General features: G+C 50.0%; 1 protein-coding gene across 1 annotated transcript; it reads left to right on the top strand.

The window, feature by feature from the left end:
* Positions 1 to 33: 33 nt before the first annotated feature.
* On the top strand, positions 34 to 25000 carry Chaf1a (chromatin assembly factor 1 subunit A). The gene is made up of 14 exons (XM_048427400.3): positions 34 to 181; positions 3180 to 3230; positions 5158 to 5948; positions 12467 to 12523; positions 13646 to 13848; positions 14987 to 15047; positions 15299 to 15367; positions 18940 to 19166; positions 19417 to 19582; positions 19678 to 19758; positions 20166 to 20258; positions 20807 to 21062; positions 21713 to 22161; positions 24402 to 25000. The coding sequence occupies exons 1-14, from the start codon at positions 142 to 144 to the stop codon at positions 24543 to 24545; spliced, it is 2688 nt and encodes an 895-aa protein (XP_048283357.1). The 5' UTR covers positions 34 to 141; the 3' UTR covers positions 24546 to 25000.
* Positions 25001 to 25141: the final 141 nt, after the last annotated feature.

Here is a 25141-nt window from a genome sequence, read left to right as displayed (position 1 = left end):
ATCGGCGCGCGGGCCGCGGAGGTTGCCGCGGTTCCCGCCAAATACGAGCGCGGCGGCACCGGCGGCAGCAGTGGCGGCATCGGCGGGAGGCGGAGAGCACAGCGGGGCCGCCTGAGTGAAGCCTGAGCCGCCGCCGCCGCGATGCTGGAGGAGCCGGACGTCGCGACGCCGCGAGCCGCTGGTGAGTGAAGCTGGACCTGAAGGACCGGGTCCGCTCCCGGGTGGCCTGGGGGGCCGAAAGGCAGAGACGGGAGGGCTCCCAAAGGGGAAACTGAGGCCCCAGGGAGGGGGAAGAGTCATCTTTGCAAGTTCCCGAAGGCTCTGTGTTGCCCAAATATCTAGGTTCTAGTAGCAGATGAGTAAACAAGCCCTGGTCGTCTTTGATGAGTCCTGAATACATCTGTGTCCTCTAGTAGCGGGTGGGGAAATTGAGGCCAAGGACGGAGTAGAGTCAGTTGAGCAAGTTATTAAATGCATTTGTGAATGCTCGAGTGAATCGGACCTTTGCAGTGGATGGGGAAACAGGCCTGTGGTCCCTTGAGCCCTGGACACCGGAGAATCCCGCAGCTGTGCGGGTCAGGGCAAGCCAAGAATGGTGGAGGCTTTGGGTGGCAAGCGTGACCAGGAATCTCTCTTTTGTGAGTGTGGTATGGCCCTCCGAGGTACGTGTTAGGAGTCTTTGTAGCCTGCGGCAGGTTCACTAAATGTGGGGTGTCCAGTCTCGCTGCTTGACTGAATTGTACTCCCAACGGTTGGCACTGAATGCCACCCTGTGTGGCTTGAAGGACTCGGGGACTGGAAGTGATGGGGGCTGTCCTGATGGACTAAGATTTCACCAACTGAGCACCACTTGGACATTTTAGGACGGTCCCTTCTGGGTTCAGTATACCAGTCTGCCAGTTTGGATGTGAGTGGGCAGTTTCAGGGATAGAGAACAGTGTCCTCGATCTCCATCCTTTTCTGGGATAATGTTGGCTCCCTCTACGGTTCTGACCATCAAAGATGTGCACCGTCCCCTCTCCCAGCCTGGTATCCCAGGAGGCTAGAACTGTTGCCCTCACTGGCTTGTGATTTTATGAAAACATAATTAATATTCATAAAACTATCAGGACTATCATAGAGCATTGCTTTTATTTAACCAAGGCAGAACGTTTAAAACCAGCACTGCTTAATAAAGACAAGTTGGGTATGGTAGTTTGTATCTGCAGTTCCAGCGTCCTAGAAGCTGAGACAGGAGATGATGAGTTCCAGATTGACTTGGTCTCTCACCAACTGAATTCTATCATAGATAGGAGAGAATCAATTCTACAAGACAAGCCTCCCTCACAACAAACTAATTAAAATAATAAAAGTTTTAAAGAAAGGATGTCTTGGGGGGGGAATCTATATTTTTTGGTAATAGAAAACGGAGCAATGTTGTTTTCTTTTCTTCCATTCAAATAGAAAAAAAGGAACATGGATGTTCTGGGTAGGGTCCAAGTCTCTAAGCTGGGGTGAGCAGGCTGTCTCCAGTCGGGACAGCTGAGGTTGTCCAGAGTGGAGTCTGAATTCCATGTAGCATTAGTAAAATGTATGGAAATTACAAATTACTGAAGGAGGTTTTTTTGTCCACGTAAAACATACTGCCTAGCAGGTGTCAGTTTCTACACTTGAACTATCTGTTTAAAGGCTTTTACCCAAGGACAAGTTCTAAGCTAGGCATGGTGGCGCACACCTTTATTCCTAACACTTGGGAAGCAGAGGCAGGTGGATCTCTGTGAGTTCTAGGCCAGCCTCATCTACATATTGAGTTCCAGGACAGCCAGGGCTACATAGAAAGCCACTGTCTCATAACAAACAAAAAACAGGTTCTATTTATTGTCCAACATGCATGGATTTTGATGTGTTTAGATAGTTCCTGAGGTTTTTTTTAAATAATTTTTATTTATTTTTAATTTTATGTGCATTGGTGTTTTCCCTGCATGTATGTCTGTGTGAGGGTGTCGGATCTTGGAGTTACAGGCAGTTGTGAGCTGCCATGTAGGCAGCTGAGACTTGAATCTGGGTCCTCTAGAAGAGCGGTTGATGCTCTTAACTGCTACCCAGACTTGGAAAGCGCTCTAACCCACAGAACCATCTCACCAGCTCTCACTTGTTTTTTGAGATAGCCTTGGGCAGTTTAGCCATAACTGACTTAGAATTCTGTATTGCCCAGAGTGACTTTGAAGTTGAAGCAATCTTCTTACCTCTACCTCCTTAGTCCTGGTTCTCTCATGCACTTGCTTTTTGCTCACTGTTCATCAGTTCCCAGTATATTCAAGTATTGAGGAGGGCAGTCTGGGTACAGCGTGGATCAGGTCTGTAGGGGATATAATACAGCAGTTTCTGAGCGAGGCCCACAGAGAAACTCAAAAGCGGGGGACTGAGTCTAGGGTAGAATTGTTCAGTATTAATATTTTGAACCTAGTAAGACTTTGTTATGGGGCTGGCCTATTCATTGCAGGCTGTTCAAGGGGAGTGCCTGTGTATCAGCTAGAAGTGAGCAGCACCCCCAAAATCTTACCCCAACCATAAAAACTGTCTCTATGGGCTGATGTTAGGGCTTAAGGGTCAGAGTACCTGCTGCCAAACTTGACCGTTGGGTGCTGTCACGATAACAACATGTAGACTGGCCCCTGTGAGGTGTGCTCTGACACACCGTGTGGCAAATGTAGAAAGTGCGAGGGAGGGGAAATGCTCAGCAGTTACAGGGGACCAGAGTTTGGATCAAGTCCCAGCACTTACATCCAGTACCTCACAGATGCCTGTAACTCCTTTGAGCTCAGACGCCTATGCACACATATACACGTGCATACATAAATAAGAAAGGTAAACGGCAGCTGGGTGGGGTGTAGCCATCATTACCAGCATTTGAGAGGCAGGGGCAGGCAGGCCATCCACAACTACATACTGAGACCCTAGATGGAAAGCAAACTAAGAATTTTTTTTAAGTCTGTAAAAGTAGGCCGTGGTACTTTGTGCCTGGTGTTCCAACGCTTGGAAGGCTTGCTATGAGATCCTGTCTCAAGAGAAGAGACAGGCCAGATGAAACAGGCAGGGCATGGGAACCTCAATGGGGGCTGCTTGTGTGTGACTGCTGTGGTCATTAGCTGGCCAGTGACCCTCACCCTTAGTAACTTCTGCTCTTCTTTTACCCACAGCTATGGATTGCAAAGACAGACCAGGGTTCCCATTGAAGAGGTTGATACAAGGTAATTAGGGGCTGGGAAAGCCCTAAATCTGATTCCTGACTTTTCTCCATTGGCTGCTGTGGGATCCTCAGTAAGGAGCTGAGGGGAGGGCAGCAGGTGCGCCCTCCAAAGTGTTGCTCACTAACCTTTGGAGGTCTCAGGTGTTCTTACATCTTACCTCTTCAGTTTTGATGCTGGAACACAGCCCAGGGCCTCATATGACAGCCAAGCCCTGCACCACTGAGCTGCACCCACTCCAGACTTGTCTTTGGGATATGTGTATATATGGTGAGCCTAGATGTGCGTGGGGCTCACTGTGAGTTTAGAATTGAACTAGTTCCATGGATACTGTTTGTGCATGAGCTGAAGGCAATTGTGTTTTAATTTGCTTATTTTTATTTTTGAATGATTACTACTGTGTGCATATTTTAAGAGAAAATTTGTTGCTTGTTTATTTATTATGGGACATTTGTCTCTCTGAATGTTTGGCCTTGTATTTTAATGTGCCGTCTGTATGCAGTGCCCACTGCAGGTGGAAGGTCCTTGCTACAGATGGTTGTGAGCCACCAAATGGGCTCAAGATCCATCAAATTTTCTTTAATTAGGTGTATATCTGTGGGTGATGTGTGCACCACTTGCTTGCAGAGGCCATGGGTAGTCATATTCCCAGGAACAGAATTTATGGGCAGCTGTGAGCCACCTCATGTGCTGGGGACCCAACTTTACAAGAGTAGGAAGTGCTCTCAAGCCTTGAGCCACTTCTCAAGCTGCTGGGCTTTGGTTTTTGAGATGGGGTCCTACTCTTTAGTCCAGCTTACCTACTAGCTACAAAGTCTAGACTGGACCGGGAGGCAGAGCTGCACCCTGGGCCAGGGTTACCATTTGATTTGTGTACAAATAAATCTAATAGTGATTCATCTGTGCATGTGTACACATGTGCTGGGTATGTATTCTGAGGCATACACGTGGCAACCAGAAGACTGCTTGTGCAAGTCTTTTCTCCTCCTCCTCATGTGGATCTTTGCATCAGGCTTGGCAGCAAATGCCTTCTTTATTCACTGAACCATCTTTCTGATGTTTTGGTGGTCTCTGTACTGGGGAGGCGTGTTCTGCTTGCTGTCTCTGTGCCACCCTGGCCCCTTCCCAGTAAGTGCCAATAGCTGCCCCCAAATTGAAGCAACCAGGCACTGACTACCTGTGTGTAGAGTACTGCTAGGCAGCACATGAATGTCTCTTATTCCTTTGCCCTTGGTCCCAGTGGCAGTGGGATTTTGTCAAGGATCAAGGCTCCCATTGAAGAGCCCAACTGTCCATCTGGTTGGCCCCTAGCAGTTCCCTCTTCCCTTAGGACTCCCTGCCAGACTAACTTTGGTGAGACGGGTCCTGGGTGGGAGGAATCAGCAGAGCCTGAAACCTCAGGGCAGCTGTGTTTCATGAGCTGACCAAACGTAGGGAAAAGGTTGGTTTGGGTTTTTACTTATGTAGAATTAACCAGTGATACTTGGCATTTAAATGTACGGAGTTGGGAGTGAGCCCTGGAGGTCAGGTAAAAGTGCCTGCTGCCAAGCCTCCCTGCTTGAGTTTGATCTCCAGCCTCCAGCTGTGCCTACCCCTTTTAAAATTTTCTGTGTATGGGTGTTTTGTCTGCATGTTGTTGGTGCATCATGTGCATGCCTGGTCCTTGGAGCTCAGAAGGAGGCATCACATCCCTGGAACAGGTGGTTGTGAGCCACCATGTGGGTGTTGGGAATTGATCTCAGCTCCTGTGTAAGAGCAGTCATTGTTCTTTATAGCTGAAGCCATCTCTCCAACCCACAACAACTCCATGTTTAGGCTTGAAAATTTTGCCACAGACTCCTGGCCATTAATGCCCAGACACTCAGATTTTGAACACGGGTTGATGGTCTCCCTCTGCTGTCACTGAAGATATTGCTTCTCTTCATTTCAGCCCGCCTGCCCTTCAAACGCCTGAACCTTGTTCCCAAGGAGAAAGCTGAGGACACATCACCAAAAGTGTCTGTGGAAGATAAAGTTCCGGATCTACAATTGTCCTTGGACACTTTGGAAAACCGCTGTCACACAGGTTCTCATGTAGGCTTGAGTCCAAAGCTGGTCAGTGGCCGAGGCCCCATTGATAGCTTCTTGAGGACCACAATAAAGCCAGGGCCAAGTGTGGTCATCATCGACCTGACTGAGAACTCCAGTGACATTCCAGACAACCTTGAGGGCCCCAGTGAACCAAGTCCTGATGCCCCAGCAGAAGGAGCCGCCAAGCAGCAGGGACCCTCCACAGTGGAGCAGTGTCTCCCAGAGACCCCTGCAGACATTCCTTGCCTTCTGGAGGAGGAGCCTGGGAGCCCAGGAGGCCCAGAGAGGACGGGTGACTGTCAGGCTGACTTATTACAGAGCTGTCCTGAGCTGATCACAGGTTCCAGGACATCCCACATAAAGGAACCATCAGGCTGGAGCAAGGCAGGGGGTCTTCTTTTTATAGAAAAGGTGCCCATGGTGGTGCTTGAGGACATTCTGGCCACTAAGCCTCTCCACACCTCTCTTCCCACGATGTCCCTGGACAGGAGTATCACTTCAGAGAGTGAGGTGCTGGAGTCCTGCCCTGAGGATGACTCCACACTGAGCCGCTCCCCCACCAGCTCTTCTCCAACCAGCTCTCCTGAGGGACCATCTGAACCCCCAGCACAGCTCAGTGGGACCAGCCCCCCCTCCACACCCATCTGCAGAGTGAGTACCCACCTCACGTAATCCCAGGGTATTGACAGGGCCTTGCAGTGGGTAGAGCACTGGTCCTGCATGCTTGAGGCACTTGGCTCCATTCTAGGCACCTCAGAAACTTAGTATCTCAGCACTGGGGAGGTAGAGACAGGAGGTCAGGGTCAGCCTCAGCTAAATAGTGAATTTGAGGCCAACCTAGGCTACATGAGTACATGAGATTCTCTCTCAAGCTAATCATAAAACCGTTATTTGGCTGACCGGTGACATGCACACCTTTAATCCCAGCAACTCGGGAGGCAGAGGCAGGTGGACATTCTCAGTTGAAGTCTGCATAGTGAGTTCCAGGACAGCCAGGGCTGCATAGTGAGAACCTGTCTAGAAAAAAAAAAAAAAAAAAAAAGGTTCACAGAATGGAAATCAATTATTTGGTTTTGGGGCCCCTCATCCAGAGGTCAAAACCCGCATTTCAGATGACAAACATTTGCAACAGATGCTCCTGAGCGTTTGGGACAAGGAGTGCCGAAGCATGTTGTGACCAGGCTCAAGTAGTGGTCTGTCCAGGGGTGCCTTCCCTGATGCAGCCCAGATGGACCACCAGAACCTGGAAGTGAGCTCACATCCCTCTCCACCAAAATGACCATCCTGAGGTCACCACTAGCCAGGTGTCAACAAGGCCTGGAAGAGTAACTCAGAGCCAGGCTACCTGCCTTATGCATAGAAACCTGGGGCCCTCACACATACTAGGCAAGCACTTTACCACTGAGCTGTATCCCCAGCTGTCTTGTTTTTGTTAAGTCTTCATACCTGGTCCTGTTTGGCCCTGAATGCAAAATCTTCTTGCCTCAGCCTCCCAAACATTGTGATTACATATAATGGGTTTTGATTGGTGTATGCTTGTGTGTCAGGGTTTTTTGTTTGTTTTCAAGACGGTTTCTCTATGTAGCCTTGGCTGGCCTGGAACTTGCTCTGTAGACCAGGCTGGCCTGGTGATCGTGTCAAGTTCAGGGAGTCTTGTGTGTGGGAGGACGTGGCATTTCAAATGTCATGGTGTCTCACTTTGTTGGCTTTAAATCTGCACAGTGACAGATGTATCAGTTCTCAACTGTCCTTAAGATCTCAGATAAAACTGTAAAAATTCATCCAAACCAGACATGATAGCACATGCCTGTAATCCCAGCGTTTGCCATTGAGTGAGGCCAGTCTGGAGTGTGTAGTTGGAAAAGAGTCTTAAACAGTCAGGATCTCTAAATCTTCTGGTTGTGAGGCTCTTACATTTGTTCACAGTAGATCTCGTTTGGATGGACCCTGGCGTGGGTGCTTTGTTCTGTGAGGTCTGACTCTATCACCAGTCTCGGTGGCTTTGTGACTTTGTTGTTGTTTCTCAAGACACGGTTTCTCTCTGTAGCCCTGACTGTCCTAGAACTAGTACTTTAGACCCGACTAGCCTTGAACTCAAAGTGCTTTGTCTGCCTCTGGCCCCAAGTGCTGGGACTGAAGGTGCCCTGCACCACTGCCCTGTGCCTTTGTGACTTTTGATGTGTGGAATTACTTCATTTACTGAGAACACAGTCATCCTAAGGGATGTGGTGACTTGCTCCCTTGACAAACAGAACTTGGAGCTGCTGCCTGCTCCTCCAGCCTCATTGGCCATCCTGTCTGTGCATCCCACCTCCTGAGTTCAGCTTTATCTTCAGTTTGTAGAATCTCCTTATCCCCTGATGCATCGAGATGTTTGCCGTGTCCATTAATCTTGTTTTTTCTGCCCCTAGCTGAATCATAGATCCACCTTGTGAAGTTTGACTTGATTCCTGACCCCAGTAAATCTAGAACTCAAGGCTTTTCCAACCTATCAGATCAGGATCTGTCTGGATAGTTTCTGGCTTTGACATGGGGTCTTGTTGTATAGACCATGCTGGCCATAAGCCAGGTGACAGTCAATACAGCTGATACAGCTAGGTGTGGCTCTTGCCCCTGTAACTTTTTAATCCCTACTTGGTCCCTAATGTCTGCATGTCTCACTGCATGGGAGTCACTGTAGGGATCCTCTCCTTTCACAACCAACCAGCCCTTCTCCTATCGGGGACAGCCATTTTCTCAGCTTGTAAGACAGTTCTTGTCTTTTTTCATTTTGTTTTTTGAGGGTCTGCATAACCCTGGCTGTCCTAGAACTTGCTGTGTAAGTCAGGCTGACCTCGAACTCACAAAGATCCACCTACCTGCCTGTGCTTCCCAAGTGTTGGTACCTTGTCTGTTTTGTGTTTGAGAATTCTATACATACTTAGGACGTGTTTAGATCAAATACATTTCTTTCCATTTCCCTCCAAATTCTTCTCTCCCCTTCAAATTCATGAGTTGTTTTTTTCCTGCCTTTGCCTCCCAAGTGCTGGGATTAAAGGTGTGCACCACCATTCCCAGCCTTATGAGCTCTTATTTTTAAAAAATATATTTTTAATTAAAATGGAATTATATCACTTCTCCCTCTAATCCTGCCGTGTCTTACATTCTCATATTGGTAGCCTCTTTGTGTGTGTGTGTGTGTGTGTGTGTGTGTGTGTGTATGAGAGAGAGAGAGAGAGGTGCGTATGCACAAAGATATGTATAAATACATCCTGTGGAGTTTTTGTTGTTTGTGTGGATGATCTCAGGTCTGACCACTCTGCAGTGGACAACAATAAGAGGGCTCATTTCTAGAAGAGGCTAATTCTCCTTCTCTCAGCTGTCACTATTTGTCCATAGCTGTTTGTCTAGGGGTAGGGCCCCCTTGAGATTTTCCACATTCTGTGTTAGCCTGCCCATTGGTGCTGCTGTTGTTCAGGTCTTGTTTATGCAGCTTTTTCTAGGAGACACCGTCACAGCAACTATCTGATCTCTGGCTCCTACCGTCTTTCCACCCACTCTCCCGCCGTGTTCTCCAAACCATAAATGCAGGAGCTGCGCTGTAGATTATCCCAGGCTGGGCACCCCACGATTTGATGTCTGTGTTGTGCCCAGTTGTGGTTGCTGTGAGAATTGGCATCTTTGAGGAGAGGTGGCTATGCCACCCAGGAAAGAAGGCTTATACACCGAAAGACTTGGCATCTAGGGGTTTGGAACTAGGTCTGTGGGGTTTCAGGTGGCAAAAAGTTGCCTGCTCTTGTTTTTTAAATCTACTGAGTCCAGTTAGTGCTCCTGTACATGCACCACGGGGACCATCTACTGGCCTTAAGTGACCTCTCGGACCACATCCCTTAGAAGGCTGATCCTCCCATCTCCCGGCAGCCACCCTTTCTCAGTAACTCCGAAACTACAGGTGGAGGTTCATGGCTGTTCCCCATCTGTGCTGGAATTTTGTGCAGCTTGATCTGTGTGGGTCTTGTGCTTGCAGTCACAGCTGCTGTAAATTCATGTGCACGACAGTGTTTCATTGCAGGTGTCTATGTGGCTCTCACCTTTCTCGCCCCTCTTCCCTAAGATCCCTGCGCCTTGATGGCAGGAGGTGATATAACCATCTCATGTAGAGCCGAGTACCTCTGTCTTGCATGTAGAGGTTGTGAGACTATCTGGTGGTATCTCAAAAAAGAAGCCTCTGGGGTGAGAGCTGACTTGTCTGTGGGTGTAAAGATAAGAACACAGCACATCAAAGGCTCAGGCCTGGAGATTACTTGCTCCTTCAGAGGACACAAGGCACATACATGGTGACAGACACATGAAGACAAAACTTTCAAGTATAAACATGTCTTTAAAAGAAGAACCTAAGGGGAATTAATTACCACAGCCAATTAGGGCAGCTCCATTTAAATCCCATGCATGCATGAGCTAGGATGCTTCTACAGTAGTGAGCTTTTGTATCACGTAGTCAAACGCCTTCAGTGTTATTTACCACACCCCATTTAACCCTCCTCTTGGTCCATATCCCTCCCAGCAGATGCTTTTCCCTTCATTGCTCTGCTGCTTTCCTGCCTTCTGTGAGTGTTCCAGTGTGGGCCTACTAGACTTAAGGATTCAGGGATGGCATCCACAGATGGGAGACTGTGGTGGCATTTGTCTTTCTAGGTCTGGGTTCCTCACCCAGGATGAATTTCCTGCAAATTGCATAATTTCATTTTTTTCTTTTTCAGTTTTCCCAGGCTGGCCTGGAACTCACAGAGATCTACCTGTCTCTCTGAGTGCCGGGAAATTATGATGCTACCAGTGCCCAACATCATAGTTTCATTTTTCTTAGCAGCTGAATAATATTCCATTGTGTCAATGAACTGCATTTTCATGATCCATTCAGCAGTTAATGAAGAGCTAAGCTGATTCCATTTCCTGGTATCCTAACCCAGGGTGCAGCTGGATCACAGCAAGGCAGAATAGCAAATGTTAGAGGCGGGTGAAAACATCTCAGTCACGTGCTGCGTCTTTTACCCTCCTTCTCAAGAGGCTGCTCGCCATTTTCCATGTAACACTTTTTAATTTGTGTGTGTGTGTATGTGTGTGTGTGTGTGTGCACGCGCGCGCGCACGTTCTGAGGTCAGGGTGGCATCAGGGAGTTAGCTTGAACCAACTCTGATGTTAGGCTTGCTCACAAGCACTTTGACATGCTTAGCTGGCTCCTTGGCCTTAATTTATTTTGTTTTAAGACTGGCTCTCACTGTATAACCCCAGCCTTCCTTGAACTCACAGAGATTCTCCTGCTTCTGAGGCCCAGGTGCTGGGATTTCTACTCACCCTGACACGGTACGATTAGACCATCTGGCGTCTTCTGCATCAGAGAAAGTTCTTAGCATAGTTTCTCCACTGGCAGAGGTCAGGTTTCTATGCTGTGAGACCTGTCAATCAACGTAGTATCTGGCAACACATAGTATTGCATTCAGGATGGTATTGGTGCAGCCGTGTTCCCGAGTCTTTGCCTTTGTGCCATGTTAGCCCTCTGACTGCCAGGCTGTTTTCAAGTTCCTGTACCTATGTTGCATTCAACAAAGCCAGGTCAAAACCACTCCAAAGGAAGGTGCACACCTTTCTTCCTAGAGGCAGAAGGATTGAAAATTCAAGGCCAGGCCTGGGCAACAGAGGGAGACTTTGGCTCAGAACACCAAGGTCTGGGCAGGGAAAGTTCCAGAAGAAAACTTGGATCTGGAAACATCACATGTTGGATGTGAACGTGTCCAAGCAGCTTTCCTTGTCATTCTGCCCAGAGCAGGAAGTGGTGCCCATCATGGTATGTGTCTGAAGGAGGCCACACCAGATGCTGTGTAGATGCTGCTGAGCTGTGTGGACAGGGAAGCAGGGTTGCTCTGCTGAGCTTGCACTGGTGCTGAGGTACTGAGGCAGAAGGATCTTTTGAATCCAGGACTCAAGCCCAGTATGGAAGCACAGGTGATTTTACCTCACACAAATGCTTTAGAGCTCACCCAGAGCAGAAAGCCGTGGTGGGTTCCATCCCCAGCACCATGGAAACCAGGCCCCTTGCTGGTAATGTTTCCCTGTAGCTACAAGGTCCTAATGAGCCTGACCTTGTAGGAAAGACTGGATTGCAGGCCAGCTCCGGTAAACACAGTGGGGTGGGATGGGGAGGAGCTGGCTTCCTGCTCAGTGCTGCCACTGCTGGCTTCTCTCTGTTCATTTTACCTCTGTCCAACTTATCTGAATAAGGCCTTTGTATGCTGGCCCTATTGTAACCTTTACTACTGTTGCTGGAAAAGACTTTTGCAACAATGTTTTTTGGGGGGGTTGATTTTTGGTTTTTTGTTTGGTTTTTCGAAACAGTTTCTCTAGCTTTGGAACCTGTCCTGGAACTAGCTCTGTGGACCAGGCTGGCCTTGAACTCACAGAGATCTTCCTGCCTCGGCCTCCTGAGTGCTGGGATTAAAGGCATGTACCACCACTGCTCTGGCTTCAACAGTATTTCTGTTTTGTTTCTGCTTTGTCTCAATAATGGGAGGGGGACCCCACCTCTGACCACACACTCGGCCCTTCTTTCTGGGTGATTGTACCTATGAACTATATTATCCTTGACAAACAGCCTTTGTGGGTTGGTTCCTGTGTGAGAGTGGAGGCCAGAAGACAACCTTCATTACTGATCATCAGGCAATATTCATCCTTTTTAGGGAGCAGGACACGGGGTCTCACTTTGTCTCCCTGGCTGGCCTGAGTCTTGCCATATTCACCATGCTGGCTGGCTGCTTCTGCCTCTCCAGTGCTGAAACTAAAGGCATGGCCACCACACTGAACATCTTGTCCCCTTTTTATTCTGACTATGTCCACCACTTGGGCCTGAGCCAGTTACTTGAGGTAGACTGCCGCCCAGGGGTCCTCCTATCTTTTGGTCCCTGGTGCTAGGGTTAAAAGTGTCTGTCATTGCACCTGGCTCTTTCTGTGTTTGTGCTTAATCAGGTCCTTGTGCTCCAAAAAAGTCAACTGCTAATTACTTGGCTCTCCTGGGGCTTATAGACTACACCTGTGATGTAGTCTATAAGCCTGCAGGCTCCAAGTCCTGTTGCCCTTCCCATGGGGTGGGATGGAGTCCCTCAGGAATATGATCTAAGTTCTTCTGTCTTTCTTTTCAGGATGACAAGAAATTCGTCAGAGGCTCCATGGAGAAGGGCAGGAGCAAACTGCACAGAGTAAGGCCCTCTTGGCTCTCCGAGCTTTGTGCTTCTGGGCTCTGCTGCTTGTGCTGCCACTGCACTGACAGTGATGATGGTCTGGGTGTCCTGAGTGTGCAGGCCTTGCTAGTGTAATGTGGGTAGTGGAAAAGCTCCCTTCGAAGGGGCATTGAGTTCAAGTGCTGCCAGGGCTATATACTGAGTCAAAAAAAAAATCAAAAACCAGAATCAAGGGCTGGAGAAATGGCTCAGTGGTTAAGAGCACTGACTGCTCTTCCAGAGGACGTGGGTTCAATTCCCAGCACCCACATGGCAGCTCACAACTGTCTAAAGATCCAGTTGCAGGGGATCTGACACCTTCACACCAATGCACATAAGATAAAGTTAAATAAACCATGAAAAATATTTTAAAAAAAAACAAAAACAGAATCAAGCAAAATGCATTTGTCATAGTCTCATTCTCCTTGGAAGGGTGTGAGTTGGGTTCACACGGAAGTGGCCCCAGACAGTGCAGAGGTGATAACTGCTTATGGCTTTTCGATCTCTAGGTCATCATGTGGCCCGTGGGGGGAAGGAGACACTAATGTGAAAAAGTTTAGGCCCTGCTGTGCCAGCTGGTGCTCCATAGGCATTTGGTATTTGAGGGTTAGTATGAGAAAGGCAGGCTGTTTGCATGCTGAATGTACTGGGCCTCCGAGGTACACCCCAGTCCCATCTGTCGTATCTCTCAGGCTCGCTGTGTAAGCCAGGCTAGCCTCATCTCCCAGTTACAGATGGCATGCCTGCAGCGCCAGGTACAATTCAGTCTTTGTGAGCAGCACACGTGAAGGTGCAGCAGCCAGACTGAGGGCTCAGGCTTCAGTGTGGAGAGACCTGCTGGACTAGAGCTTAATTCCAGAAGGGTCTCTGCTGGGCATTGGAGTCCAACCCAGGACTCTGTTTAATACTCGTCCACCAGGCTCCTGTTGAAAAGAAATCAAGCCATGCTTGAGTGTATGTAGGGAATCTGAGTCAACTTGGGCTATGTGGAGCACCGTCACCTGGCAACCACCAGATGTCTTTGGTGCTGAACTGAAGCCTGGACTCTGGCAGTTCTTGCCACAGGTCACCTGTGGGACTCCTTTGCCACTATCTTCACAGGACAGAGAACAGCAGAGGGAGGAGAAGGAGAAGCTAAGAGAAGAGACACGGCGAGCCAAGGAGGAGGCTCGGAGGAGGAAGGAGGAGGAGAAGGAGCTGAAGGAGAAGGAGCGGAGGGAGAAGCGGGAGAAGGATGAGAAGGAGAAGGCAGAGAAGCAGCGGCTCAAGGAGGAGCGACGCAAGGAGCGGCAAGAGGCTTTGGAGTGAGTGGTGGGGGCCCCCAGAGGCTCTCCCCAGCAGTGTTCTGTGCCAAATCCTTTCTGTCTGTCTCACTGGAGCCTGACTGGAGAGGGTGCAGTTGACTTCTGACCTGTGTTCTTTCTGTGTGGCTGCAGGCTTTGTCTGGCAATGGTTCCGGGGGTTTTGGTTTAGATGCTCTGGTCCCATCAGGATTTCTTACTCAGTTTCCTAGCTGGGCTGTTGCTTCAGTTGATGGCTGCTGTATCCTATGAGGTTTCGACACTGAAAACTCACAGCCGCTCTTGTGCTGTGAGATGTTTCTTTTGTGATAGCACTGTTTTGTTCTGTGACAGGGTTTCTCTGTATAGCCCTGGCTCTCTTGGAGCTCACTCTGTAGACCAGGTCTGCCTCTGCCTCCCGAGTGCTGGGGTTAAAAGATTAACCCCTCCATGCCTGCCCACTAAAAATCATTCTTTGTGCCTTGCATGTAGGTGGTTGAGACTAATAAATGACAAGTGAGTCATGTTGCTGAGGATGACGTTGGGGCTTTGATTCTCCTGCCTCCACCTAGTGCTGGGATGGTCAGCAGGCACCACCACTTCTGGCTTTTGACTTGTTGAGGCTGGAACCCAGGGCCTCATGCATGGCAAGCTTTCACTCTACCTCTTTTAATCTGTACTCGTGCTGGGGGATCAGCAGATCAGATTTGTCTGTATAGTGAGACCCTATCTCAAAATAATAATTTCTTAAAAAGATTTATTTCTTATGTACACAGTGTTCTTCCTGCATGTACACCTGCACGCCAGAGAGGACACCAGATCTCATTATAGGTGGTTGTGAGCCACCATGTGATTGCTGGGAATTGAACGCAGGACCTCTGGAAGAGCAAGCAATGCTCTTAACCTTTGAGCCATCTGTCCAGCCTCTCAAAATAATAATTTTATATGGAGACTTGGGATACCTGTAATGTTAGCACCTAGTCTGAAGCAGGGGGATTGCAGTTGCTAAACTGGGGTTGCCTAGGAAGACTATCTCGGAAGCAAAGAGAAGAGAAGCTGTGCGTTTTGTTTTGTTAGTGCCAGGGCCTTAGCTTGTCGCAGCACAACAGGAAGGTGGGCGGCTGACTTCTGGCTTACACAGCTTGTGTGTCCTGTCTCCCAGGGCTAAACTGGAGGAGAAGAGGAAGAAAGAGGAGGAGAAGAGGTTACGAGAAGAAGAGAAGGTAGCCTGGCAACCTCCCCTGCCCCTCCAGACACTGAGGCATCAGGGTGCTTTCTGTGTCTCAGTGTTGGGGCAGCAGGCCCCAAGGGGACTGCACCTTCTCAGACCCTGCCTTGCTTCCTTGACTGCTGTCAGCACCAGTTCCTCGCTGGGCAGATGCCTCATGGGTTGGGGTTTTGAGAACCTGAAGCACAGTATTGCCATTCCAGAGTGCCCTGGAGTAATTGCTGTCGTGTTCTCTCTCTACCACAGCGCATTAAGGCAGAGAAGGCAGAGATCACTAGGTTCTTCCAGAAGCCAAAGACTCCACAGGCCCCCAAGGTGAGCACCACCTCAGCTCTGAGTACAGCTGACTCTGTGTGCGTGTGTGAGCCAGGTGCTGGTTTCTTCTGTTGTTCTCCACTTTATTTTCAAATTTATTTTATTTCTAATTATGTAAATTTGTCGTCATTCACTTTTTTTGAGACCATCTCTTGGGACCTGTCACCTAATTACCTAGATTGGTTGGAGCTAATCTGTGGCTGGCATCAAGGCCCTAAGTACAGAGAGGATCAGGGTGCTGGAGAATTGGGTGGCCTGATGCCGACCTTTCCCCCAGCCAGCTCCCCTCACTGCCCACTCTCATATCTCCTCTCCTGACATCTACTGCTCAAGCACTGGTCTCAAGCTTGGGTGGCTTGGGTGTTTGAGGCCCTGGCCCTGGCATGTTAAGATCTAGTTGAGTGTCATTTCCTAGGCCATGCTAGAGATGGCTGTGTAGGCTGGGCTAGACTTGAGCTCACCATCCTCACTTAGTCCCTGGCTGCTGGGATCGTAGGACTGAGCATGTGCTAGGGGCTGAGCATGCAATGTGTCATCTTGGTCATCTGGCTAGCATGAGACCACACAGTGCTGCAGGTTCCCTGGCAATTCCCTGAGGCTACTTGGAAATGGCCTTGCTTATTGGGAAAGCTGTGGTGACCATGACTGACTAGCACATATGGAAACTGAGGCTGAAGGCAGCCCCCTCCCACCCTTCCATGTATGGCAGCTGCTCTGTTACTTTAGCCTGTGAGTAACAGACTTGTTATATCAGTTCAGTGGAGCATCCTGTGTCCAATTGTGAGTCTGCTTTTGTCCCTACATCAAGTCCACAGCTAACTAACCTGTAAATTGGGAGGCTTGGCTCAGCTGCAGCTTGTTGGCCTGTGGCTAGAGCCAGTGTTAGAACTCTCACTTTATGATAGAAAGTAAGACCGGGGAAGGGCCCTGCTGCACCCTCGCTGTGTTAGTGTCTTGCCATTTCCTCTGTGCTTTGTCCCTTCCTGTTCTGCTGACTATTGTTTTGACTTTTGCTTGGAAAGTCTTGTGTTCGGTGGTTTCGAGCTATGTGATGTGGCATCCAAACTCGGGTCTTCTGTAAAGCAAACATACACACTTAACCCATGAACCATCTCCTCTGACCTTGGTTTATGATTACTGGGTGAGGATGTGTATTAACGAATCAATCCCACACCAGTTATGTTTTAAGGGGTTATTTATTTGGCGGGGGGGTAAAACTTACATACACCATAAACCGTCAGGAAGGGAGCCTAGTCGCTGGAGCAGGAGCCGGGAGCAGCAGCCGAGACCGAGCACCGGAACCAAGAGCCGGAACCAAGAGAGACCTTATCCGGAACTGCTTCTCTTTTTAAAAGAGAAATATACCACGCCCCAGTGGGCTGGTATTTCAGCAGCTATTGGCTGACGGAGCGGAAGTCGCTCCCTGCTGCACTGTGGGCTCCTGCTTCAGTGATTATTGGTTGAGGCAGCGGAAGTTACTCCCACAACAGATGTGAGTGTGCACACATCACACACATGGAGCTAAGAACACAATTTAAAGGAATCAGTTCTCCACTGTGTGTGTCCTGGGGATTTAACTTGGGTTATCAGTTTGGTAGGAAGCACTTTTACCCTCTGAGTCATTTTGTTGGCCCCTGATTTATCTTTTTCTTTATTATTGTTTATGTGTGTGCACGGACAGAAGTCAAAGGACAATTTTCTGTAGTTTTCCTCTTCCCATTATGAAGAGGTTCTCAGTCTGAAACTCTGGTCACCAGGCAGGGGTGATGAGCCTTTAACCTGTTGAGCCAACCTTCCAGCCCTTCTTAGTATATTAAATCTGCATTCTGCCCAGTGGCCCAGCCCTTAGCTTGGTTGAGCACTTGGATCACTGGTTTCCTGTCTTCCTAATGCTGCATGAGGCTCCTGGCCCTAGAGGAACAAATGTAGGTTCTCTGCCTCAAGGCTTTGGGAAGTCTCAGGGGCCACTGGGACAACATGCTGGGGCCTGGCTGCCCTCTAAGGTCCCAAGGCCAACCTTGGGTGACATGTTTTTTTAGGGATTCTAGGGCTCTCCACCAGCTAAGCAGACTGGCCTTGGTGTGGGCTGACAGTGGCATTCAGAGAACTTGAATTCACAGCCAATGGTGGGATGACCAGTCCAGCCATCAGGCCACATGGCTGGATGTGGACCCTGTTGGGGATTCTTGTATTTTCATTTTTGTTTGTTTGTTGTTTTGGTGCTTTAGTTTTGTTTTCGAGACAGGGTTTCTCTGTGGGTGCCCTAGCTGTCCTGGAACTCAGTCTAGACCAGGTTGGCCTCGAACTCACAGAGATCCATCTGCCCCTGCCTCCCCAGTGCTGGGATGAAAGGTGTGTGCCACCACTACCCAGCTGACTCTTGTGTTTTCAATGTGAGACTCTTGTATTTCTGGGGGCAGAGGTTGAGACAGGGTTTCCCTGTGTAACAGTCCTGTTTGTCTTGGAACTCACTTTGTAGACAAGGCTGGCCTTAAACTCACAGAAATCTACCTGCCTTTGCCTCCTGAGGGCTGGGATTAAAGGCATGCACACCACCGTGGGGCGTTGTGAGACTCTTGGTGAACCTGTCCATCATCCACCGGCTCACAGTCCCTATTCCCAGCATTTTCAGAAGGAGGTGACTCTGATCTCTGCCATGTGCTCCCCTCCCCCCAAGCCCGAGCCACTGCTTGTCTATGGTGTCATTCATTCATCCTGGCCATCCAAGGTTCACACCACAAGGTGGTTTTTTGGGACTGGAGAGAAGGCTCAGACATTAAGAGCACAAGCTACTCTTCCAGAGGTCCTGGATTTACTTCCCAGCAACCACATGGTGGTTCACAACCATCTATTATAGTATCTGATGCCCTCTTCTGGTATGTAGAGCACTCATAAACAAAATATAAATAAATAAAGCAAACAGTGGTTTTCCAGAACTCAGTGATTTTGACGGAAGTTGGGGGCCAGAAGGCACTCACCATGATTAAGATCTGACAGCTAGGATTAGGGGAGGTGGCTTGCATGACATATAGAAACTCACATAACAAAATGAATGGAGACTTTGTGTGGATTTTTATTTTATGTGTGTGGATGTTTTGCCTGCATGTATGCCTATGCACCACATGCATGCAGTACCCATAGAGAACACAAGGACAGCATCCTCTGGAACTGGAATTTCAGACAGATATGAGCTACCATGTTGGTACTGAGATTTGAACCTGAGTCCTCTGAAAGAGCAGCCAGTGGTCTTAACTGCTAAGTCATCTCTCTAGCCCATAAATAAATAAAAGAGACTATGGAAACCAGGTATGTCAGCCCAGGTTACAGCAAGGCTGTGTCTCCACAGGTGGGGTTGAAGGGTCAACAGGGTAGAGGTAACTCTCAAAGTGGGCTTGTTTGAGACCCAGCCCCATCATTGAAGACCCAGAGTCTTCCAGCACCCAAGCAGCTCCCTTTGGCCACTCTAGCCCTGTGGCCACCAAGCAGCAGTGCCTATAGCCGTGTACTTGAGCACCTGGACTTTCCACGGTGCACTCACCTGCCGGCATTGCATTCGATTGTTCCTATTGCAGACCCTGGCCGGCTCCTGTGGTAAGTTTGCGCCCTTTGAAATCAAAGAACACATGGTGCTGGCTCCGCGATGCCGGGCTGCCTTGGACCAGGACCTGTGCGATCAACTGGACCAACTCCTACAGCAGCAGACTGGGAACAGCTCCTTCCTCAGTGACCTGAAAGATCGACTGCCCCTGAAGTCGGGACCTACCCAGATCTGCAGCCGCAACACCAACGTAATGGACAGGTGAGACCTGGTATGCCAGATTACAGGACCTGGAAAGTGGTCCCATTGCTGCCGTCCCCTAGAGTCACCATCTCCCTGGGTGTCTTTCTTGGTTGCTAGAGTATGTTACAAGGGGCCTCTTGGGCACAGCATGGCACCTCCTATGTCCTGGGTGCAACAGGAAGGGCATTCAGTCCTGAGCAGTTCCTGGACAGGTCCCATGGTGACCATCCATGAGCACAGTACCAAGAACGGTCTGACCACCACCTAGGGACATGGTCATTGTGGAGAACAAGGTGGATGGTGTACCTGAAAGGAGGAAGTTTGGCCGCATGAAGCTCCTGCAGTTCTCAGAGAATCACCGGCCAGCATACTGGGGGACATGGAACAAGAAGACGGCAATCATCCGCCCCCGTGACCCCTGGGCCCAGGACAAGGTGAGCCCTGAGGTTGTCATCCCCGTCCCTGGAGTTGGGGGTGTGTGGCTCTGTGCTACTTTGTGCCATGATGCTCATGTGCATTCTCCCTCTAGAACCTTCTTGACTATGAGGTGGACAGTGATGATGAATGGGAAGAGGAGGAACCTGGGGAGTCTTTGTCCCACAGCGAAGGGGTGAGTAACCGCAGTGGGGATGTGAGGCCTCTGCACCAACTGCGGAGGCCACTGTGCAGTTGGCTGATGATGTAGGACAGTCTGGGGAATCTGAAGTTTTGGTTTTGCGTAGACTAGTAAGTGCTTGTTCGCCTCGCTTCCCCAGTCACATGGACAAACTATTGGAGCCACGCTGGGCCCTACCAACTCCTTCTCCCTGGCTCCCCAGCCTCCTGTGACTTAATGGGGTTCTGACACCGACAGTTCTGCCCATATGTATTGTGGCGTAGAGATACGCTAGGGCATGTGAAAGGCCAGTGCTGGCCCCTAGGCAGGCTCTGTAAACCCCTTAGTTCCTGCATGGGTTGGGTACATGTATGTGAGACCAGGCTGTGTTTTGTGTGTGTGAGCTCTTCTTTCTCTTCAAGGACGAGGATGATGACATGGGGGAAGATGAGGATGAGGACGATGGCTTCTTTGTGCCCCATGGGTACCTGTCTGAGGATGAAGGTGTGACTGAGGTGAGGGCTCCTGCTCAGGCTGGTTGTAGGGTATTGGGGTGATCAGCTGCTGTGGCTTGGGCTGCAGTGAGCAGGCATAGAACTTTCTCTGCTGCAGAGTGACTGACATGCATCCTAGCCTATAAATCCCACCTTCACCTAGAGTTCTAACAAACTCCCCAGAAAAAGCACAGACTGCCCCACAGCTCCAAAAGGTCCCTGTGCCCTGCACGCTCTCCCATAAGAGACCATGTTGAGTTTGAGTGGTGTCCTTAGGCCAGGTTGTAGTTTTAGGGAGCCTGAACAGGGTGGCTGGGGTCAGGGTGGCTGTGCCTTCTCGTCTCTGACCATGTTGGGCAGAGTGTTTGCTCTGGGTTTGGCAATTTGGTCACCTGTTTACCACATCATAGAAGCTGTGAGGCTGGACAAGCAAAGCCACTGGAATATTCTGACTCATCATACAGCTCAGGGTGTGAACCCACCCCTCTGTTGCTCTCAATAGCTCAGTACCAGTGCTGGGTCACCAGAGAGCATGAACATTAAACAAGGTCTACTCCTTGTCCTGCTAGGAGTGTGCGGACCCCGAGAACCACAAAGTGCGCCAGAAGCTGAAGGCCAAGGAGTGGGATGAGCTCCTAGCCAAGGGCAAGCGTTTCCGTGTACTGCAGCCTGTACAGGTGGGATGCGTGTGGGCAGCTGAGGCAGCCAACTGCGCAGGCTCTGACTTGAAGCTGCTGCAGCAGTTCACCGCGTGCCTGCTGGATGCAGCACCCCCTGAAGAGCCGGAGCCAAAGGCCTCCAGGCGGGAGAAGAGGGACCAGCATAGTAAGTGGGGTGCCAGTACATTGGACCACGGTGCTTGTCAAAGTGTCCTTGTGGAGGTCACACGTCTGCAGGCTGATAGGTTGTCGGCATGTACAGCAGTGCCTTCTTAGCTATGGAGCAGCTCGTTGCCCTTTTTAAGTTTTGCTACTGGGTACAAAACTCAGGATTCGCATGTGCCTACCAAGTGCTCACCACTGAGCCATACCCCAGTCCTGTTGTCCGTGACTGTTTAAACTTATTTTAAAATTTTGTGTCAGTGTCTTGAGTTGTAACTCAGACAGGTTATGAAATTATCAAGTGGCTTACAGTGTTCTTGCTTCTGCCTCCTGAGTGTTTGGATTTGCAGCCCAGGCCTGCCTGGCTCCTTGGTGATTATAAAAGTAGAACCCACAACAGAATTGAGACCTGGACCAGAGTGCTGTGCCACTCCCTCTATGTCAAACCCTGGGATACTGGTGACTCAGAGAGCAGTAGCCTCTCAGGAGGAATATGAAGGTGCACAAGCTGACCACATGGCATTGCTCAGTGCCTCTAGGGAGCAGGCGTGTGGCTTGGCCACTTTTAAGCCCACTCTTAGTGGCTTTCTTTGAAGCACGCCTTGGATGGGGCTCTCTCCGTGCTTATTCTCTAACCCTTGATTCATCCCACAGTTTTGGCCCAGCTGCTCCCACTGCTGCATGGCAATGTGAATGGGAGCAAGGTGATCATCCGCGAATTCCAAGAGCGATGCCGCCGCGGCCTGCTGAGCACCCCAAGCCCCACTCCACACCCACATGTACCCAACTCAGAGGATGCTGTGGTCGTGCCATCCAAGGCCAGGCTGAAGCGCCTCATCTCTGAGAACTCGGCCTACGAGAAGCGGCCCGACTTCCGTATGTGCTGGTATGTGCACCCACAGGTGCTCAGGAGCTTCGGCCAGGAGTGCCTGCCTGTGCCCTGCCAGTGGACCTACGTCACCGCCATGCCCTCAACACCTAGGGAAGACACTGGCAACACTTCTGAGGGGCCTGACCAGGGCACACCCATGCCAATCAAGCGGAAGCCAACAGCCACCATGTGCATTACGCAGTTCATGAAGAAAAGGCGGTATGATGGACAGGTGAGCTGCAGAGGGCATGGGCCTTGCTCACCTGTGCCTATAGCAGACTGTGCACTTGCCACACAGCTTGTGCCAGGTCAAAGGATAGCTTTGCGGCACTGGTTCCCTCCCGCCATCTCATGGGGTTTCGGGGTGGAACTCAGGTTGCCAGGTTTGTGCAGCAATCGCCTTTATTTACCCACTGGGCCATCTCACTGCCCTTCTACAACACTTACGGTCACAGTAGCGAATGGGTGCATCTACATGCACAGCTGTATCTCACCTCCTCATGCTGATGTCATCAGAGGCGGCCACCGTTGGCTAAGGAGCTGGTTCTTAGTGACCCAGCTTTTGTGACTTTTGTGACTGGTTCTTAGTGACCCAGCTTTTGTGAGCTTTTGTGACTACCATCACAGTTACCTGGAGTTGCTCCCTTCCACAAGAGTCCATGCCCCACCTGTCCCCTCCTACACTAGCAGCCATGTGTTTGTTCGTGTCCCTGAATGTCATAATCAGGGTCACACAGCAAGTAACCCCTCAGCCTTCTACTGCTTAGTTCATCCTTGCTTGATAGCTCCTTCTAACTCCAAATAGTACTTTGTGCACATGAACAGCCTACTGTCTACTGGGCTATGTGGGCACAAGTGTGTGGCAGCATCAGAGCCCCGTGCAGCCCTACCCTCTGAGGCAGTGTCAGCATTTTTTTTTCTTTGAGATGTCCTTTCTGTCACTTGAAGTCCAGTTCACTCACCACGTGTTGGCATTTCAGATTCTCTTCTGCAACTTTAGAGGGCTTTAAGTGTTCCTGGCGCTGGCACCACTGTGGATAGACACAGGGCTTGGTATCCATGGCCCTGCCCCAGGCCACAGCAGGGAGCCCTGAGAACACTGTGTCTGGAGTGGCCCCAGTGTCACTTTCCTAGATGGCACAGGTCCCCTCCACCTGGGCTATGGTTTAGTGTCATGGGGATGTGCCTAGAGCACTGTGCTCCAGCGAGTCAAGCTACTCTGCTGCTCTTCCTGTCCCCTCCTAGTGATCTCTGCCTTACCGCACATGAGCAGGGAGCTAGGCTCAAAGGCACACTTTGCTGTCAGCCTTAGCCCTGAGGAACCCCATGTGCCCACAGGGGTAGGTTTTTGGATTTCATGGCTGGAGATGCTGCGAAGACACAGGCTTAGATGGTGCTCACACAGTGCCCTAGACTGCCTGGGTTATTCCTTAGCAGCCCTGCAGCCCAGCGTTCCATCAGACTCTTCTAGAACTGCTATGAGGAGCAGGGGCTAGGTCCAGCCTTTCCAGGTGTCTGCGCCCCACCCCACTCAGGGAGGGCCAGCTGTGCTCTTGAATGTTCTGTATTCATCTAAAGTGCAGCATAGTTTAAACTTTAGCTGGAGCTGTGGTCACACCAGACTACACTGCATCACTGGCCCAGCATGCTCCAATCTTTGAGACTTGGTTTTCCCTGTTATAAGGGTTTTTCATGTTTTATGGGTGTGTGTGCATGTAAGCATGGTGCCCATGGAATCTATCAGCAGCTGGGGTTAAAAAAGCATTTGTGAGCAGCCATAATGGGTGCTGGGAACCAATTCCGGTCTCTTGATGGAGCAGCTCTTCACCATTAAACAACCCAGGCTGCCTTCAACTCTTGATCCTCCTGCCTCAGCTTATAAAGCCACCATGCATGGATGTAGGCAAACATCTGCATAAGAGGCATTCAGACTTGTGGAGAAGCAGCTGCCTTCCCTGGGTCTAAGGCCAATTAGCTATTTCCTCATCATGAGGGATTACCCCGGGCTGCATCTAACTGGGATCCTCACATCTTCAGGAGCCACCAACTCTAGCCACCCGTAAAAAGAAGTGCCAAGGAAGTGTGGGTGCTCGATTGGTTCTTTGAAACCAAAGTTGAGAAGCCACTCAGTCCAGGTATGGATGGCACACGCCTTTAATCCCAGCTCTCGGAAAGCAGAGGCAGAAGCAGACAGATCTCTGTGAATTCAAGGCCAGACTTGGTCTACACAGTGAGTGACTGGATAACCAAAGATATACAGAAAAACTCTGTCTTGAAGAGAAGCAAAAGAAAAAGAAGCCACTCAGGTTGTAGTGGGGTGCTGTTGGCAGTTTTTAGACGGGCATGTAGCTCATCTTAGCACAGGGATTGTAGCCATTGACCCCTGTGTGGACACTGTCACTGAGAATTGTCCAGGACTATGTGTGTTGGGAGTGCATGGGTCAAGACGCTGACAGGCTGTATTCTGTGCAGGTTGACTCTGGGGACATGGATGGCTTCCAGGCAGACACGGAAGAGGATGAGGAGGATGACACAGACTGTATGATCGTGGATGTGCCAGATGTTGCGGGTGACGTGTCAGAGGCTCCTGTCCCTGCGCCCACGCTTTGCAAATGATGGGTGTCAAGTTGAAAGACCCAGGGACTCCTGGATAAAAACAACCTGTGCTGCAGGGAGTGGAGTGTAAGCCATGACCTGGGCAGTGGTGGCCGCACCTTTCCTCAGCCTTGTAGAGCTGCTAAGGGAAGTGGGGATGGGCACTATCAACACCCTGCTCACAGTGGCACCTGAGCAGCTACCGCCAGACTTGAGCTTCCTGCTGACTCCCATGTAAAGAGCACTTTGTCCCACACCCCAGGGTGTGGAGTCTAGAGGAGGCCAGAGCAGTTATTCTGAACTGTAAAGCCCCCAGGGCTGTGTGCTGATCTACCCTTCTTAGTTAAGCATTATTGACAGCTGATTGACAGGTGCCTGCTGTGGTCAAACACTTGTTAATGAATTGTGCCAGGGACACTGAAGCTGCTGTGCAGGCCCTGAGCAAACGTGGACATGTATAAACGTACTCTACCTGAGCCTGTCTGAGCCTGTCTGTCTTCTGTCACAGCTACCATGTTAAACTGGTGTGTGTCCTTCTACCTGTCCCCTGCAAAGGTGGATGTCTCCCTCAAAAAGGAGCCCCTAGGCCCAGATTGCCCTAGTGTCATCTCCAAGGG

This window comes from Myodes glareolus, chromosome 8 (assembly GCF_982192425.1).
Source record: "Myodes glareolus chromosome 8, mMyoGla1.1, whole genome shotgun sequence".
Classification (NCBI taxonomy): domain Eukaryota; kingdom Metazoa; phylum Chordata; class Mammalia; order Rodentia; family Cricetidae; genus Myodes; species Myodes glareolus.
The sequence above is the reverse complement of the archived record's forward strand: the minus strand, read 5'-3'. Positions and strand labels throughout refer to the sequence as shown.